Source organism: Harpia harpyja, chromosome 18 (assembly GCF_026419915.1).
Source record: "Harpia harpyja isolate bHarHar1 chromosome 18, bHarHar1 primary haplotype, whole genome shotgun sequence".
In the NCBI taxonomy this organism is placed as follows: domain Eukaryota; kingdom Metazoa; phylum Chordata; class Aves; order Accipitriformes; family Accipitridae; genus Harpia; species Harpia harpyja.
The window spans coordinates 2,085,640-2,105,831 of record NC_068957.1 but is presented as its reverse complement, the minus strand read 5'-3'; the positions used below and the strand labels follow the sequence as shown (position 1 = coordinate 2,105,831).

General features: G+C 46.7%; 1 protein-coding gene across 4 annotated transcripts in view; it reads right to left on the bottom strand.

The window, feature by feature from the left end:
* The window catches only part of ARHGEF9 (Cdc42 guanine nucleotide exchange factor 9), a 227,929-nt gene that overhangs the window by 182,013 nt on the left and 25,724 nt on the right, over positions 1-20,192 (bottom strand). For all 4 annotated transcript variants that reach the window (XM_052813733.1, XM_052813735.1, XM_052813731.1 and 1 more), the window contains exons 2-3: positions 10,730-13,461; positions 1,691-1,838 (exon numbers count right to left, since the gene is read on the bottom strand). In XM_052813733.1, coding sequence (XP_052669693.1) covers positions 1,691-1,838; positions 10,730-13,393 — 2,812 coding nt within the window. In that variant the 5' untranslated portion in view covers positions 13,394-13,461. The remainder of the gene's footprint in view (positions 1-1,690; positions 1,839-10,729; positions 13,462-20,192) is intronic.

The window sequence follows — 20,192 nt, the reverse complement described above, 5'->3', positions numbered from 1 at the left end:
GAGCACCACTCGTGCCCCCACGGCAACTGCCAGCACAGGCTCCTATCAGCAGGTGCACATGGTCCGGACAGCGCACATATATGTGCCTGTGTATGTATACACACACACCTATGTGTGTTCCCATCCCCTGGAGGCTTGTCATCCCATTCATGGAGAAAGGCATCTACAGAAAACAGCCAAATTTTGGAATTCTTCCCTGAAAGATGCACAACGCTAATTTTCTTTTTCCTGATGCACCTCTAACCCAGGCAGAGGTTTCAGACTGTGTCAGTCCTGAGGGGTTTGAAACCAGATAACGAAGGTTAAGTGGTCCCAGGCTTTGGGAGAGCGGAGATCCACACCCCCGCTCCTGGGGTTCAGGTCACCTTTACCTTACAGGGGCAAAACACACACACACTAAATGTTCCTTGCCCCCAAATCAAATAGGTGGGGACTCTGCTCTGCCCAGGACAGCAGCACAGAGTGCAGCAGAGCTGGGACCCTGCTGCAGCCCTGGCATGGCTGGGTGGGCAGCAATCCTGGTTTTCTTCCAGTGTTGCTGGGAGAGAGATTGCACTGAGACCTATTTCCTAAACGCGATGCTGACGCAGGCAGCCTGCTGTTATTTTTAGCAACACGCGTTTCACTTTCTAGACTCGCAGAAAATCAAGCTGCAGTGCGAGTGCCGATTATAGCAAGAGGCTGCTATCAGGCTCCAGAGGCAACGTGCCGATATAGTAGCACTCAGGAGCAATGTGCAAACACAGTAATGCTCACATTGAGAGATGCGTGTGTTACTCCCCATGCGTTTGAAATGTGTGCACCCCGACAGAAGAGTCATCAATTAAAGGGGCAGCCACTTTGGCTTTTCCTTCCTAGTTCTTCTTAACCCTGATGTGCTGCCACCATCCATTAACCATCCCCTGTGTGCTCCTGAGCAATGCCAGCAGTCTGGCAGCACTCCCGTACTTGCCCATTGCTAAATCACAAGATTCTTGGTGTTAGCAGCATCCCTTCAGGAAATAATTTCCTTACTCTAATTATCAATCTTCTTAATTAGAGGTTCAAAAAATGATGTCATCTATTCAACCATCAGCCTATTTACCTGCCAACACAAGACCCTTCCAACAAATGCATCCTGTAGTGCTTTCTCTAGCATCGTTTTGAGCAGGACATCATAGTCTTTGGCTCATGAGATTCTCTTCTTGATCAGGAAGAGTACCCAAGCATAGGAGAAAAACAACCTCACTTCTTGCTGTGTTTCCAAACAAACATCAGACTTGAGTTGTGATCTCAGTATCCATCACCACTTGCCACCTCCAAATGGCAAGCACTCACAACAGAGGCTGGTAAGAGGACAGAAAGCCAAGAGGAAACTACCAAATGAAAACTCGCACAGAAGTTGCTGAACAGCTTTTACACCTTATGTGCCTATCTTTTCATCTTCTCATAACCAAATTATAGGGACTTTATAGGGACTGTGTTCAGAGACATTAAAGAGAGAAAATAACATTATTTCATAAATACACTGGATACAAAAAGATCTTATTAGCTAGCAAGAAACTCCTTAGCATGTGGCTAACAGAGCTCCCTCACCTGGCTCCAGGGTTGTAACAAGCATGGATGCAAGCCACATTTCTGACTTTTCAACCCATACTGCCCCTCGCTTGCTCTGCAGGATGAGACCAAAAAACACCTCAAAGCTACTCACCGCGTCTTCTGAGCAAGTGCTGCATGCGTCCTCCCACCTGGTCCAGCCCCATCGGGGTGCTCTGGGAGAGGGGTTCGGAGCGACATCTCTCCACAAGGACCTTGAAGGGTGGTGTTTGTGGGGATGGTTGAGAAGGATGAGACATCGGCTGGCAAGAAAAGGGTCAGAGAAGAATTTTACTATCATGTGTCAAACCTCAGACAAAGCAATCACAGAACATATAATAATACATATAGTTTTCTGGACAGTGCAACACACCTTAGACTTTCTCACTGCAATCTGCACCTGCTTCATTTTTTTTGACTGAAATATTAAGACTTGACAGCTCTGGTGTTGGAGTACCCTAACTGCCATTGCATGGGGCTCATACTTAAACACAGCTCACAGTGTTTAAGTCCAACAACTTGCAGTGGCACTTAGCCTCTGAGGCACTTCTGAGAGTAACATGTGATGAAGATGTCTGCTTTCTGTGCAGCATTTTGTCTGCTCCCACATTACCAAGTCCCAGCAGGAGCACACACAGGGAGTGAATTAGCTGGTGCTGAGGCGCCAATACTAGCTAAAACATTTTGAGTTGGCTTCACAACGTGCAGCAAGGGATGGCTGCTTTCTGAGACAGCAAACCAGCAGCCAAAGAGATAACCTGGTTGGCAGGATGGGGCCTCATCCGCCAGCCCCATGCCACAGTGCCCAAGCAAGGGACCAGGCCAGGTCTGGATATGGCATCCAAGGTCAGCTAGACTTCAGATCATTAGGGACATTCAGGTGATGAAGCAGGTCCACAGTAAAGCAGGTGAGTCAGTTTACAGATCAAGGTCAGGCAAAGCCCCGTGATCCTTGGGCAGGTCCATGGTGGTGAGGCAGCTCCAAGGTCAAGCCAGGAAATCGGGCCCGAGGTTGATGTTTAGCCCAGCAGGGCCCATGGCCAAGCAAAGGCACAGCTGTGGCTGAGCTGGAGACCAGCACTCCTCCCATGTTCCTCAAGGAAGGACTGAGCACCCAGGGCAGAGCTTAAATGGGCTGCCAGGCCCATGGGTATTGTGTGGAAGCCCCAGGTGAGACTGTTTAGGGTCATCAAGAGCAATTAATGCATTCAAAGCACACTGAGGCTGGAGAGCTGGGAGGTCTGCTTCAATAGGCACTCCCAAAATGAACTAGGAGATGCATCCTTTGGTGGCCTACAGGAAACAGGAGACTGTTAATGTCTGGATTTTTTTGCCAGGTTACAGCTATCAGTCACCACTGGTCTCCATGTATGGTCATGCTCAAGAGACATGTAAGAAGTGGAAAATGGAACAAAAGGATTTTTCAGAAAGCTCTCCAGCACTTGAAAGACATAGTCATGGAGTTGAGCAATGAGTTTGCAATGGTGAGGTTTAGGAGAACAGTCTGTTTATGTGTGTGCTCATCCAGCAGTCTTGTAATAGGATCTGCCCATACTATTATAAAAATAAAAGTTACAAGTTCTTAGAATAAAGCTGGAATACCCATCAAGAACAATTCCTGCAAAACTCAACAGTATTCCTGATAATAAGATCCATGTAAAAGTTAATTAAATTAGTAACAGGATGTCATTTTCCTCATTCCCAAAAATCTTAACAAAACACTCCCTTCCAGGTATTTCCAGAGGTCATATAAGGTCTTTTCCAACTCCATAAACAGAAGCCTACAGATGGTCTACGAAGAGGACAGGAGGTGAATAAACATATCAGCGTTGCTATTATTGCCGTGCTGCTGGAGTCATCGGGAGGGTACAGAGAGCCTTCTGGGAAGAGACAGGACTCTTCACATGTAGATGGACTTGAATCACTTTGGTGGAATACACAACTGCAAAAGAACATACCAGACCCATGGACTGTCCTCCTTCAAAAGCCGAGTCTTACATCACATAGCTGCTAACAAAGGTCTAATACAAATGCACCAACCCTCCTGCAACCCATTATCTGTAAAATCAAGTCTCTTTATAAGCACAGCTGTTTTTCTTCCAAGATACTTCCTACCCACTCTACATCTTCTCCTGGTAGCTTCTGGTGTGACTGGGGAGATGTACTTAGCTGCTTACAGATGGCCTGGCCTTGCTCCGTACCAAATCCACCAAGCACCATCAGCTTTGGACTGTGCTTCAGCCCTTTGTGTTACCCTTATGAATTTTTCTAGGTCTTTTCCCAAAATATTGGGGTTTAGCTTATTGTAGGACATGAAACACAGGTAATAATCCCTGCTGATCAAAACAGGTCCAAAGTCCTGCTACTGTTGCTAAAAGGTTAGCTCATAATCGCATCGCCCAGCATTTCTAACACTTGCTCTCTACAGCATCATTCTTTGGACCAGAACAGGGTCCCGAAGCACCCAGTGCACACACACCCCCAGCTGGGCACAATGCACCAAACAGGGTTGGTCTGCACCTTCCTCTGAACATCTGTTACAGGGGGCCACCGACAACACAGCCCTCTACACCGTTTTCTCCCTAATGTATGTAGCACCTACCACCATAATTGGGTTTTTTTAGTTATTATAGTGTGCCTCATCTCCAGGGAGAACACAAGTTACAGCCCTTGCCAGGTTTTAGATGGTCCAAATGCAAGGACGGGGCAAAACACAGCACTTAAAAGAAAACTGGGACCTCATTCTCTGACAATGACCAGGTACATTTTTAGCAAAACTAGAACAATTATTTTTCCTGAAAGATTCACAGAGGAAAGCAGAAATTATCACAGTAGTTTCTCTGGAAGCTGACTGATAACAGCCGCTAACGTCCTCTATATCAATAGCCTACAAAATATGACTTGAAACAGTAAGATAGTTGCAGTTGATTGAAGCACCCATAAAGTGGTCAAATACCCCAGTTATACCTTAATATTTAGTAACATTAATCCAGAGAATGAATTAGCATTTACAGCTAACTGGAGAAAAAATGTTGGAGTTTCCCTCACTTTGGGGTGACTCCAACTTTTATTCTGTTTCAGGAGGAAAAGATCCTGAAAGAGACAACTTGTACAGGAATGTTTTGCAGAATAGAATTTTATTTTTTAAAAAAATCACAATTCAAACTCCTACTTTTCATTTTATTGTCTGTGACATGTGACACCGAGGAAGTCTTATACATAATCTTAAGAGTGAAGAAATCAGCAGAAAAATCAGTTTACAAAGGTCAGGAGAAGAAAACAGGAGGTGCTCCTCACTAGGAGGCTTCTAGACTCAATTAGGGACAGATTTGTCAGACTTCCACGGCCCTGCTAATAACTGAGTGCCTCATATGGTTTAGTGTATTTGTCCTCAAGACTCCAGCAGCCCCAGTTTTTACTGACATGCTACTATCTTTATTTACAGATTAAGAACGAAGTGGACAGGCTGTAATTACCCCAAAGGCACAGTGGGAGTCTGTGGATGAATTAAGGCTTGATCTCCCATTCCCTACTCCCACTACTGGGACTGTGTCCAGTGTCCTAGTACACTTCTCTTGACTGGATAACACCTGGGAGAAGGTAAAAGCCAAAGAAAACCTTCCACCCAGAGAAGTTTTGGACATATAGTCCTTTTAGCATATAGGCCAGCAATGCCCAGAGGTCCCCACTCATATCACTATTCTGACAGCACCAAGGATGGCAGGAGGTGGCCTGGTGTAAATTTTGAGGCTGGGAACTAGATGAAGGCAAGACCCAACAAGTATTTTAAGAAAACATGTGGAAATCCGAATTATCCATGTGTTCAGCGGATGGTTATATATACATGTAAAGCCTATCAGCTTTGTAAACTCAACTGCCTTTCCCTGACAATGCTAAAAATATGTTTCCAAAAAAACCCTACCCCACTATAGATAGCACTAAATATAGGCTTTAATTCAAGATTTTGCTAGCACCTCATGGTTATTAAAAATACAAAAATCTGAACAGCTTGGAGATAGAGGTTTTGTCTCCTCTAAAAATAAGATGATTGTCAGACATAACCATATTAAAAGCCATAAATACACAGAATCTTCATTCTGCAACTAAATCATACCTCGCTACAGACAGGAGTATAGTGCTCTTTTGGCAACAGCAGGATTTAGAAAGTAAAGTACTATTTCTTAATTTGCAAGGACTATGAAGTCTTTTGTAAGCACAACTACCAGCAGTAGGCTGAGACACAATCCAGTTTACTGCCAATAACCAGGTGATGAAGGGAGCTGTGAAGATCTCTCAGAAATACCCATTTCCTGGTTAATGTCATTCAACAGAACGGAAAGAGAAAAGACAAATCGAGTCAGCAGTCCCATTTCTGCAGCTGCTCCCAAAATGTTCTGTAGCAGAGAGACAATAAAACAATCTCAAGCTAAAGGTCACTAAGAGAACTTGTTGCACATCACTTTCAATTTCTCATCAAACACAGAAAAAGAAAGTTGCTGTATCTTCCTCTCGTGAAAAGGCACTTGCAGCTGCTGCACTAAAGTAAAACTCCAAACCTGTGGGAGGATCTGAGATATGCCCCAGCTATCAGATAACAAATCTGCAGACAAATCCTCTGGCATGCACACACTCAGGCAAATCAGTAATCCTGTGCTTCCAGTCAGACCCACCGCACAGGGAGAGTCTCTGATTTTCCCACACACAGCAACACAGTGTGCAGCTATTGCACAGGAATCACAAAACCTAATAACGCCGTGAAAGCACCGATCCTGTGCCATCAGTATGGGCCACTCACAGCGTTATCACGCTCTGCAACAAAGAGCACCTTTATGGCACCTGGACAGGCTGGCTCCTAAGTACGGGACTCAGAGGAACAAACTCTGAGGCTGCTCAAGAGAAACATCTGCAACCATCCGCTGTGATGCCAAGAAGGGAGTTTGATCAGAGCGCCCTTTACAAAGCTCTGAAACCAAACTGGCTGGGAAACCTGGGGCACCCCACATCAGCCTGGCACCTCATCCTATGGGACGCATACCTGTTGCCCAGGTTGACAAGCCTGTGGAAATTTCATTTTCACACTTCTGGCAATCATAATTCCCCCAGAAAATGGCATCACAAAGCCAAGTGGTGCCTATGTGCAGCCACAACGGCCAGCAGCAAGCTCCAGTCTGTAAACCTTTTGGAGATAAAATTCAAAATCCTAAAGGAAAAGATAAGGTTTTCTGTTCCATAAAAATAAACTCTTATTTCACAAATAAGCCAGCAGAGGGCACAGAAAGACTGCAGTGAAAACCCTCTGCTCCTTCACTGCAAGAGTGACACAAGCCGAAATGCTCTGCAGTGCCCAGTCCCTGTGCGTGACACCGAGATGAACAGGGAGGATCTCTCTGCCAGCAATAAGCCTGAATCAAGTTTCTGGGTCCTAAAAACTCCAAACTGATGCCTGAAATATGAAGTCAAATGCACATTTTGCAACCTTTCCTGATGTCATTCCCAAAAGGTGGTATCAAATCCCCCCCAAACCCTGTCCAAGGACACATCAGGTGGTTTGAAACCCCAATGGAAATGCTGGAACCACAAAGTAGTCTATGTGGTATCAAAGCTTCCTTCCACCTAAGCATCATCTCAAGCTACCGGAAGTGGTCAAATACAAATTCTGAGGTTATGCCTAACTCCCTGCAGCAGCATTCTCCCTGTTGGGATGCTGTGGTGTTTTCAGAGGTGGGATGAGGATAACTCACTTCAGTGGGGACATGGAAAATGGAGACTTTTATAGTTTGCAAGTGAGAGCCTTAAACTAGCCAAAATCTGGTAAAACTTCTATGTCATCTTTCAGTTAATTTCTCATATCTACCTCTCAAAACAAGGAAGGCACTTTCACTCCAGAGTTGCAGCAGTGTGAAAGGTGCAATAGTAATTCATTTCCAATTGACAATCTGTTTTGACCTTTACTGTTCAATTCTCCAAAATGTTTTTATCTCCACTGTTTCACAAGTTCCTGGAACAAATGAGAAGTTGGGATGGGGTCTGAAAGCAACTAGGCAGGAGGACAGTTTGAGAAGTAAGTGGTTTTCTAACTTTCTACAGCTGCTCTTCTTATTAAATGCTGCTGTAATGCTACTTCCTTTACAACATTAAGATCAAATCCTATTGAGCTGTTACTTGTCTATAACATCACTCAGCTCCTGCCCAAAGACATGAAAATTTTAAAAGGCAAGACTAGGAAAGCAAGAAACAGGGGCATTAATTGCAGGAGAATACAGCCAAACAGGTTTGCTATACTGCTAGGACCAATGCACAGGTCCCCTAAATCCCAGTCCAGCACCCTTTGTGCTACACCAGCCTCTATCTCTTATACCATCTCCTAACACGTTCAGGCAGGGAGCCTCAGTGAGAACCAGTGCTTTTTTGCTTTTTGTGGGACAGCTTGTATGTTGTTTTGAAAATATGTGCTTGAGCTACTTCTGCTCTACGCTGCTAGCACACTTTAAAACTGCCAGAGCACTGGCTTACAGCAGCTGACCATGCCAAGCCACCCCATCCTGGCAGCACCTTCTCCCTACTTGTGGTTGAGCATTTCACTTGAAATACAAATCCTTCAGTTAATGCAGAGCAGCCTGGAGTGGAGGCAGGAGGGCCAACAACTGTACTGGTGAACAGGTGCCAGCAAAGAGCTGGATTTAGCCCTAAAACAATAAGAGGCTGGAGTTTACTGCTACTGTCACGCTCAGGCTGAAGTTATTCCTCTTGCATGTTTATTTTTGGTAAAACGTTTCCGAGTGCCACTCCCTGATGGGAGATAGGCAAGCAAATCCCTCGGGTATCTCAGGACATTTGTTACTGGAGCTGCTGGCAGACTCTCTAGGTCCGTTCCTATCCAAGGGTGTCCTTTCTTTAGCCTCAATCTTAACTGCTCTGGGTTTGATGCTGCCAGCAGATCACTGTGCATTTCTAAATCTCTAGCCCGAGTTTCTGGGATGCAGAAGGTGTTTACCACCAACCAGGGTGAGCTGTATGCTTTCCCTTCCATCCTGCTGCTTCTGCCTAGTAAGCCAGCAGGCCTTCTGTGAAGCCGGAAGCCACGGCAGTCCGGAGGTTGTACTGCTATCGCCACACTCGACGGGAACTTGGGGGAGGTTTCCTGTCCAGTTATCTCAAGCACCATATTTAAGTTTCTTGGTAATGTTTGTAAGCTGCAACAGCTGAGCTGGGGCTTACTGCATCTCCTGTTCACACAGCTGACCTGGGAAATTGCTCAGATTTTGCCTTAAGAGCTCTGCGATTAGGCATGCAGCCATTGCCCTCAGCTAGCAGAGATGTGGCTGATGTAGGAAAAGAGTGCCAATATTTTCCTCTGCTCCACTCAATCCCTTTGTGCCTCTGTTATCTTGCTCCTGCCCAGAATACTTTCAGCTTGGTCCCTGTGAAGGGATATCAAACCGCAGCCCTCTCATTCAAGCTCCTCCTAAAAACATTTCTTCAGAGACCATGAGAAGTGACTAACCACTATTCACCCCACTTCATAAGTGCCTGGAATTACACAGCGAGCTGTCTTTATTTTTTTGTATTACACAAAATGGAGCAGAAAAACAAATCCAGGAATAACTAACAATGGTACTGCCCATTTTAGCTGGGAGTCAGAAGTTCAGATTTTTTTCCCCCAGCATTTCTAATCTGCTGCCAATTTTCAAACACTTCCCCTCTTGGCTAGAAGTTACAGTGACCCCTATTCCAACAGGGAACAATGTCATCACCTCTGTAACATCTCTGGTCACTCCAAGCCCAAAAGGAAAGGAGAAAGTTTCTTCACAAATTGACCCAATTTCCCTACCTGGCATCTTGAAAAAAAAAGTCATCATTTCAGTCTCAGCTAATCAGCAGGGATCCAAAAGAAAACAGCTGGGCTTCACACTGGGTCCTACCATGGTTTCTCCACAAACCTGTACTGATTCCACAACTGGCAGAGAGCAACACGAGCCTGCCACAGCTGTTATGACTGCTACCGCTCACAGATTTCTGCTCCACACACAGAGATACATGCGCAGGTGCTACAGCGATAGGCTGAGAGTTAACGGGGGAGTCTATTGGTTTCGGGAGGCCTTTTCTCAACCTGCATGTATGATTCCCTTGTCCATGGGACTTCTGAAGTTTCCTAGTGTTAAGCTGGACAAGACAGATTTGTAATACCCAGAACCTAGTGCAAAATGCAATGTCCACTCAAATGTTTTGACAATCTTAAGGGCTTGAAAGACTTGCTTGTAACAAACAGGAATGCACTGCCATCATTAGAGCCACCACCATTGCCCACTTTTCACCTAGGGATGGATATTTAACATCCCGAAAGGCTATGTCATTTTGTGTAGAAACAGATGCAAGGCAGCTCTGACCAGACCCCCACTCAGCGTGTAGTCACATTAAGAAGGCATTTTGCTCACATTATGCACCCAGCCCCTTGGCAAGGCTTTCTGCTACAGGCTCAGCACCAAACTATCGAGGCCACACAACTTCTGACAGGTTTGGAGCAAGGAGAGAGCTCATTTAGATCTGCCAGAGAAATGATCTGATGAGCTATACAGGACATGGGCCTTCTTTTTTTTCCTCTGTTCTTACACTGTGTGCCAGGACTCTGGTATTCTAGATGCTGTGTTGTAACCAGCACCACCTAACAAAAATCAACAACCACCACCCCTACTACTTTTTTAGGTAAGAAAACCCAAGGGCCACAGTGCAATTGCTGAATGCTGTTTATCCACAGCACACTTCAAAACTCTAAATTTGTCGAAAGCACTCTTCTTACAAGTTTCTACTTCAAATTAACTAAATGCAGAGAGGAAAAAAATTAACGGTAGTGCCTACAAATATATAAACTTCTGCTACAGCCTTCTTCTAGAGCCACTGATAGAAACAAATGGCCAAAGGGTCATAGGAAGAGCAGCTCTGGAGGTTTACACTAATAGCTTAGGGATATGCCAGTTAACTGGCTCCTCTCAAACTGATATAAAAGCTGTATCTACTGCCATCATTCTTATGACAGTCTGCTTAACTGAAAACCCCAATGAGGGATACATAAAAATGCTTTCAAGTGCAAAGCATCTTCATAAGATGTATAACAGCACGGTCTTATTGAAAATATTATAGTAAAAGTTACTCATACCTTTCCATTTTTGAGCCGTCCAGAGGAGACAATTCTAGAGATGTGCACTTGGAACGGATGGCACTCGTCGTTACAGTTAAACTGTTCCCCGTTGTCCGTTATCTCCACAGAGTTTTGTTCTACAAATGAAGTGGTACCACGCTTTTTAATGCGGCAATCAGTCTGCTCTAAAACCTGTCCTTTAACTGTGGCACATTTTAAAAAAGTCACTATAGAAAAGTCAACATCAGCAACTGGAGAGCAGCCCAGGTCTGCAGCATCCAGATTATTCACAGGAAGGTCTTGAGAACGTGGCAGGTCCCTGCCCATGACCTGTGTCTTCTCCAGAGTACTACCAGTGTCTTGAATCTCTTTAGCCAGGGTCATCTGTGTAAGGTGGATCAGAGCCTCAGTCACTGCAGAAGAGTCACCATCTGCAGCTGGAGAACAGCCCAAGTCCACAGTATCCAGATTATTCACAGGAAGACCTTGAGAACATGGCAGGTCCCTGCCCATAGCCTGTGTCTTCTCCAGAGTACTGCCAGAGTCTCGAATCCCCAGCTCACCTCTAGACAAGTCCTGCCAAGGCAGCTCAGGATTTCTCAAGTCCTGCATATCCAGTTCTGTCTTTGAAAGCTCCTGAGCCACTGCTGGAGATGGATCCATGTCTTTAGCAACCACTGGAGCACACGCCATGTCCTCAGTATCAAGTTTAGTCAGCGATGTCTGTGGAAGTTGGATCAAAGCCTCGGTCACTGCAGAAGAGTCACCATCTGCAGCTGGAGAACAGCCCAAGTCCACAGTATCCAGATTATTCACAGGAAGACCTTGGGAACATGGCAGGTCCCTGCCCACAACCTGTGTCTTCTCCAGAGTACTGCCAGAGTCTCGAATCCCCAGCTCACCTCTAGACAAGTCTTGCAAAGGCAGCTCAGGATTTCTCAAGTCCTGCATATCCAGTTCTGTCTTTGAAAGCTCCTGAGCCACTGCTGAAGATGGATCCATGTCTTTAGCAACCACTGGAGCACACACCATGTCCTCGGTGTCAAGTTTAGCCAGCAATGTCTGTGGAAGGTGGATCAGAGCCCCAGTTACTGCAGAAAAGTCACCATCTGCAGCTGAAGAATGGCCCAGGTCTGCAGTATCCAGATTATTCACAGGAAGACCTTGAGAACATGGCAGGTCCCCACCCACAACCTGTGTCTTCTCTGGAATACGGCCCGAATCCTGAATCTGTTTAGTCGGAGTTGTCTGTGGAATGCCAATCAGATCCTCGGAGGGGTCTTTAGTATTTAGCTCAGTGAAACAGTCATCTGCAAGCTCTGGCAGGTGGGAGATGGATGGTTCTGGCCCAAAGGGAGAAAGTGATGTTTCATTAAATCTATCATTCTCACTGCCCAGGGCAGAGGAACCAATGTCTTGTGACACTCCTGTGGTTTTGCAGTGCTGCATGGGCTCCTTCCCTACCAAACTCTCAAAGCTCAGATTGTCCCATGTGCCTGAATCTGGGGACTGCAGACATGCTCCCACCGTGCAGAAGGCCCTTGCACTCTCGTTCTCGATAACCAAGTCCTCCTTGTGGGAAGTAACATCCTGCCTCCAGCTTCGGAAACTCCGCTGAGGCCTTTTCTCATCAGGTGAAAATGCCCTTGAGGAGCCTCGCAGCCTCCGAGCTGCCTCGGCCACACTGGTGAAGAACCTCACAACACCCCCAAAGTGAGTGGCTTTGGTTGCACTGTTTGATTTTTTCCGCTGGCTGAGATTCTCCTCACATCTCATATCAAAGTCAAAATAAGGAGTAGAATGATCAGTTATATTTTGTAAGTTTTGGAAATTGGTTTCAGCCCTTTGATCTGGAAGCTTTGAATTATCTTTGCTAGTTAATGAAATTCCTTTCAGATAGCTCCAGACATCAGAGCTTCTTCCTCTTCTGCTCTCCTGTGGGAGCACAGTACACCTCTTTTGATTGTCCCCTTCTGTAATTGCAGGACTCTTAAAGTTTTCAAAATTCAAAGACTCGCTTTTTCTAGCTGGTGTTCTATGGCAGTTACTATCATTATCTTCACTGTGTAATCTGACACTAATATCCCTGAGACATTTACTTTCACTGGCATCAGTTTCAGGAATGCTGATATTCAGTTCTATGTCTTCAAAAGAAGAATCCAAATCGTCAATGTACCCCGCATATGAGTGGCGGGAGGGCCTCCGACTGTCACCCAGTTTCTTAACCCTGTAGACAGCTCTTTGCCCGCTGGCTTGATGGTCCTCCTCAGGGTCACAAGCAACCTGAACTCTGGATGCTCTCAAATCCACATTCTTAGGCATCCTGGAGGTTCTTCCCTTTTTTAATGGCCTTACCCTGTCCAAGAAGGATGTTTTTTTTAATTCTGAGACCTCAGAGGTAACTCCCAGTAGGATCATGGACTGGGGTCTTCCTTTATTCGTAGAGAGTCCTTTCCTTCGTCTAACAAAATTCCAGATCCGGTTGCCCTTGGTCGCCTTCTTATACCTGGGCGCTTCCTCCCGTTCATTTGAGATTGCATCACTGGAGGTGCAGCGCTCAGCACCACAGACCTCCAGTGTGTCAGTACTCCCTTCCTCCATGTTTGCTTGGAAAATCCTGCTTGCATATCCATTTGGAGCTATCACAGGACCAGTATGCTGGCGGCCCTCTATAACTTCCATCGCCCCAACTCACAAGCTGGTATCAGGGGTCACAGATGCATTGTCTTCAGATTGTTGTCTTCACAAGACTTAAGGAAAAAAGAACAAAGGAATGCAATTAAGAGCAGAAAGTTTTTTTAGAAGACATATTTGTTAAAGCATCACAGGTCAAATCTTATCCCAGTGGCAGTGGTGGTTTTGCCATTGATTTCAGTGAGGCTGAAATTTTGCTCCCAAACCATATAAATTTTAAAGCAACTTAAATCTGATTTAAATGACTGAAGATTTAGTGACCGCAAATAAACTTCCTGCATTAACAAAGTTACCACAAAGTATACACAGAATACCATAAATCACATCTTCGTTTTGCAAATCGCTAGGACTCTAAATACGTCAGAGTACATGACAGAGAGGAAAAGAGGAAATTACAGTAAAGCGTCCCTGTGCATGTCACTGTCATCTTCACCAGCCCCATCTGCCAAGAACTGGCAAGGCGCTCCCAATGAATTCAGTCTCTTCAGGCAGGCATTCAGAGAAAAGTCAGGATGAGCCTTTTCCTGGAACCAACGCAATTCTGAAATACTACAATATCAGAAAACTCACAGAATATCCAAGCCAGGTTTTTCCTTCTATAGCTATGGCACCAGCAAGGAAATCCCTTACTGGAACTGGACTGCTAAATGAAAGCTGCTTGGCCACCACTCAATGCTACACAAAACACATGTGTTCCCCTCAAGTGAGTTCCACCCTAAGTGAACACAATTAAAACTACAAATACCCTATATGCAACAGCAATGGAAATCACTCCAAACCCTTTGTGGGAATACATTTGAACTCCTGCTCGTACAGATCCTAAAGCTTCCCTTCCACTGGTGTACCTCTGCCCTGTCTCCCTGCTACAGCTTCATACGGTGGTCCTGGGTTTGCTATCTACCTTTGTGACATGCAGAACCACATGCCAGGCATTAAACAGGGTTAAATTCCCTCAATTCCCAATCCTACTCTCAGGTGGAAGAAGGATGCAAGAGTAGGAACAAGAAGGGGTACAGCCCATGAGACACGGGTTTGACAATAGAAAAACTCCATTTTCCCCCGAGCAGAGGGAGAACAGGCAGTCACACTGCAGCACTCTGACACAACGGCATGAAGCTCACTCTCTGCTCTCATCCATTTTACTCTTACTGCTCTTGAACAGTCCCTGTATCTATAAAAAAACCCATTACACTCACTATTTCTATTAAAACGAAGGTTATTAATGCAGCTGCTACTGCCCTGGACACCTCATGGACAAGGAAAGGCTCACCCTTGCATTCAGTCAAATAAGCCTCTCTTTCTACCTTGCCACCACATGTCTATCTTCAATAAGCAATAACCCGTGAGACCTCCATGGACGGCAGAGGCACCAAGGAACCAAAGCACAGCCAAGTGAGGTCAAAAACCTTAACAGAAACAACTACTATCATGCTTTTTTATGATCAACAGTCATCTGGCTTTCGCTACAGGCGTGACACAGGGGTTGTGCCAAGCGGTTTTGGCACCAACTGTACTTAGGGTAGCAAAAATGAATGTTTGCTACTGTGGTGGGTTGACTGTGGCCAGCTCCCATATGTCCACTCCACTGAGCTATTACTCCCCCTTCCCAAACAGGACAGGGGGAAAAAGTAAGATGAAAAAGCTCATGGGTTGATATAAAGATATGGAGATCCCTTACCAATTACTGTCACAGGCAAAACACACTTGACTTGGGGAAAATTAATTTGATTTATTGCCAATTAAAATTGATTTGGATAATGAGAAACAAAACTAACACACCACCTTACCCCCACCCACCCCCTTTTTCCCATGGCTCAGCTTCCCTCCTTCACTCCTGATGGCTCTACCTCCCACCCCAAGGGGCACAGGGGAATAGGGAATTGGGAGAGGTACGGTCAGGACATAACAGTTCCTCTCTGCCGCTCCCTCCTCCTCATGCTTTTCCCATGCTGCTGCATGGGGCCTCCACAGGCCACAATTCCTGTCAGGAGAACCTTCTCCTGCATGGGGCCTCCACAGGCCACAATTCCTGTCAGGAGAACCTTCTCCTGCATGGGGGCCTCCGCAGGCCACAATTCCTGTCAGGAGAACCTTCTCCTGCATGGGGCCTCCACAGGCCACAATTCCTGTCAGGAGAACCTTCTCCTGCATGGGGCCTCCGCAGACCGTGATTCCTGTCAGGAGAACCTTCTCCTGCATGGGGCCTCCACAGGCCACAATTCCTGTCAGGAGAACCTTCTCCTGCATGGGGCCTCCGCAGGCCACAATTCCTGTCAGGAGAACCTTCTCCTGCATGGGGCCTCCGCAGGCCACAGTTCCTGTCAGGAGAACCTTCTCCTGCATGGGGCCTCCGCAGACCGTGATTCCTGTCAGGAGAACCTTCTCCTGCATGGGGCCTCCGCAGGCCACAATTCCTGTCAGGAGAACCTTCTCCTGCATGGGGCCTCCGCAGACCGTGATTCCTGTCAGGAGAACCTTCTCCTGCATGGGGCCTCCGCAGGCCACAATTCCTGTCAGGAGAACCTTCTCCTGCATGGGGCCTCCGCAGGCCACAATTCCTGTCAGGAGAACCTTCTCCTGCATGGGGCCTCCGCAGACCGTGATTCCTGTCAGGAGAACCTTCTCCTGCATGGGGCCTCCGCAGGCCACAATTCCTGTCAGGAGAACCTTCTCCTGCATGGGGCCTCCGCAGACCGTGATTCCTGTCAGGAGAACCTTCTCCTGCATGGGGCCTCCGCAGGCCACAATTCCTGTCAGGAGAACCTTCTCCTGCATGGGGCCTCCGCAGGCCACAATTCCTGTCAGGAGAACCTTCTCCTGCATGGGGGCCTCCACAGACCGTGATTCCTGTCAAGGAACATCCCCCTGCTCCAGCACCTCCTCCCTCCCATCTTCACTGACCTCAGGGTTCAGTGCTCTTTCTCACCGCTCTTTCATCCCCCCTCGCTCCTCTCTGGTGTTTTTGCCCTTTCTTAAACATGTTTCCAGAGAAGCACTGCCAGCGCCGCTGACGGGCTCCGCTCTGGGCTGTGGTGCGGCCGCTGTGGAGCCGGCCATGCCCAGCACTGGGCAGCCCCCGCCTTTCCTCACAGCGGCCCCCGCAGCCCCCGCTACCAACACCTCGCCAAACACACCCCACACAGTTACACGGCCTCACTGGAGAGCAATTATCTTCCACACACGCCGCCTCGCTCTGCTTTGGCCATCTATTTACTCAGCCCGCTGCCTTTTGTACTCGCCATGATGGAGATTTTAAAAGAGAACCTCCTTCCCCAGGCAAAGGCCTGATTTGGGGCCTCGGCGCCGCCCGCCACCACTTAAACCCTGTAGCATAAATTCACACAGGAGCTGTGTTGCCCTGGGTCCGTATGGAGATCACGGGAAGCTTTTGTTCCCTAAAAAACAAGGGTTTAGCGGGACTGGTGCCCAAGGAGGAGACCAGCTCCTCATTCCCTGGGCTCTCACCCTGGGTCTGCAAGTTATTCACAGACATCCCTGCTGCAATTTAAAAAGTAACACATTTGAATGGATTTGAAGGAGCGGAAGAAAAAAGACCATTTGAGTAGTTTCAAGTTGTGCAGCCAACTGGCAGCAAAAGACAAAAATCACAAAAGGTCCCTATTTTTTTTGTTTTCTCCTTCCAGTTTTATGTTTTATTGTTTTTGGCTGGGTGGATCCTGCATGAGAAAAGAAGATTCAAAGGAAACAGGCTTGTCTGCAAAGGCTTTGGAGGGATGCTAGCAGAGAGGAAAGAGAGGCTGTTTCTCATGTGTCAAGCAAAAGAGAGCCTGTAACAGGAGACAGATCCTGCACAGCCTTCCCCAAAGAAGCAACACAACCCAGAAACGCAGGGCGCAAGAGTGGCTTTAAAATTAAAAAATATATATATTTAATTTTTTTAAAAGCAGCTTTAAACCAGACGCCAACTAGAGCTGCCACCACGAAGCCAGACCTGAGTGCTCTAAGTAACAGGGGACCAATGCTTGGTGGCTCCTCTCCGCCTTCCCTTCCACCACAGCCTCACCTGTACATCTCCTAATCTTTGAAACCATCATCGTTGCTTTGACAAAGCTCTCCCTGAGGGATAAGAGGAATTGCAAGACACGGGTATGGTGCTCAAAAGGCCTTTTGACCAGCTGCTAGCAAATACTCAGAGTGAGAAAAGCACCTTGTTGCTGTCTAATTCACACCAATTAAGCCTGCAGGACTGCACGCGCTGAAATCACTAGCTAACCTTGGCAGGAACAAACTCACAGCAGCGCAACTTTGCTAGCACCCACGATCCCAGCACTGCCACCTGAACCAGATCCAGCCCGAGGACTGGCATTGCCTCACCCAGAGCAAAGCCTCCCAGCACCGAGGCAAACTCTCTTCATTTGAACAAATTTCAGCCAGCTTTGCTCAGTCTTCCCCAACTGGGTGCCAAAATCTGCTATGCTCCGTCAACTGATACAGCCACCAAAATTAGCGTCTGCCACCGTACAAACACACAACAGCAGCATGCTTGTGGGAAACCTATGCTTTAAATAAGCCAAAGAGAAAAAAAGGTGGCCTTATCAACCAAACCACACAGGCTCAGGGGCATTAAGGCCCATAATGACAAAATAAAATTTAAGTATGGAGGAGAACAGGCACGAAAGTATCTCATGAGCCATTACTCATCTTTCTGGGGCACACAAGAAGGAGGTTTTGAAGAAATGCTTTGAACATATTTTTGAGAACACCTATTAGCCAGAAAACTACAACAGTTAGTTAATTACAGGAGCTATGCGGGTCCCTACCCTGCCCACTGCACAAGACCCTGTTGTTGTTCTTGTCACACAAGCAGTAGCCCTTCATTCTGAAAATTCACCTTCCTTTTCCAGGTCACTGAGGTGGACAAGTAAGTTAGGATTGCATAAAATCCCAAGCTAATGGCACCAGGTGTGTTACACAAACATCTGTATCTATGGCCATGATTCCCCCTCCAAATTCTTTCCATTTTTTTTGCATTATCCAAATCTTTTAAGAAACAACTAGGTACTTTGTATCTCACTCAGGATTGCATAACATTTCCTTGGCAACAAGGCTTTTCTTGCATGATACAGGTGGGAGTAATAGCAATTTTGCTCCTTTTAAGTGTGATTTAGCAGACGGATACAAGAGCAGAAATAACACCACGGGCCCAGGTAAGAACGAGCAAAGTTAACAGTTCTCAGAGACTTAAAGGACACCGAATCAGGCCCAAGCAATCAGTGCTGTCACAAGCCACCATTCAGGGACTGACGCTTTTCTTGGGCAATCTTGTTCTTCTGCGCTGGCCCTTAGTAAATTTACAGGAGTTATCCACAACCATAGCAAAATAAGGGTGTCCACATGCCTACCAAAGGCAACAGGGTAGGGAGACAGCCAGGAAGCATCAATTAGGAAAGGTCTGATCCAGGCTGAGATGAGTTTTCTCAAGAGATCCCAACAAAGGAAAGAAACTGCCCATTTAACACCACACAGTTCAGGCTGTTTGCAAGGCTGGCAGCGCACAATTCCTGAAATCTACTTCAGATCACTGCAGTTTTTGGGCAACTAGCAGAAGTATGTGGGGTTTTTTTAATATTTAGTGCAGTAAAGATGCCCCCTACCTAGAAAAAACACCAAAAATGCTGGACAGTTGGGACTTCTGTCAGGAAAAGGGACCTACAATGGAGTTTCAGGCTTTAGTATTTTATAAGGACTCTCTCAGCCATGAGACCATTAAAACTCAACTGAACCACAACCCCTCAGAGGAAAATATAAGGGAACACAGCAGATGTTTTGGGAAACATCTTTGCAAAGGATTAATTTCACCCGCACTCAGACCTGGCACACGACTGTAAATCCAAGCTTGTGTTGCACTGCCTCGGCATCAGGCCTCTGAGCGGGAGGCACTTTCATTTAGCAGAGCAGACTGACAAGGGAGTGCTCCAGCCTCCACGCAGGCAGGCAGCGAGGTCGGGGAGATGCTGTGTCCCAACCTAGCACAGCTCCCTACTCCCACCAGCCGCTCCTCTCACTGTAGCCGGAGGTTTGCTCGCCTGCCCTTGCACCAAGGGGAGCATTTATGGGTGCAAGTAGAGCTAGACGGGCAAACAACCAAACAGAAGATACATTGGCTTTGGTTTTCACCCAAAGAGCCACAGGAACACACAAGCCACATGGCAGGTGGAAAGGGCTTGGGTGGTGTCCTGGGTTCAGCTGGGATAGAGTTAATTTTCACAAGAACCTGGGAGGGGGCACAGCTGGGACAGCTGACCTGAACTAGCCAAGGAGCTATTCCATACCATGTGACATCATACCCAGTATATAAATGGGGAGCGGGCTGGGGGGAGCTCTCGGCTTTTGGTGGAGAGTGGCGGAGCGTTGGGTTCCAGGTGGTGAGCAGTCGCACTGTGCATCGCTCGTTTTGTATATTCTTTTATTAGTACCGTTGTTGTTGTAACTTCTCTTTTTTTTGTGTTGTCCCAGTAAATTGTCCTTATCTCAACCCACGAGGTTCCTGGGTTTTTTTTTCCTTTCTCCTTTCTGATTCTCCTCCCCATCCCACCGGAGGGGTGCGGGGAGGAGTGAGCGAGCGGCTCTGTGGTGCTTTGTTACCGGCTGGGCTGAAACCACAAGTCATTTTTGGCACCCAACATGGGGCACGAAGGGTTGAGATAACGACAGATCTGGCCAGACCGTGTTAAAACAGATTTTTTTATACGCATTTCTTATATTAGTTAAATAGTAGCTAGTCACAATGTTGTTTCATTTGTTCACATGGTGGCATTGTGCAAGT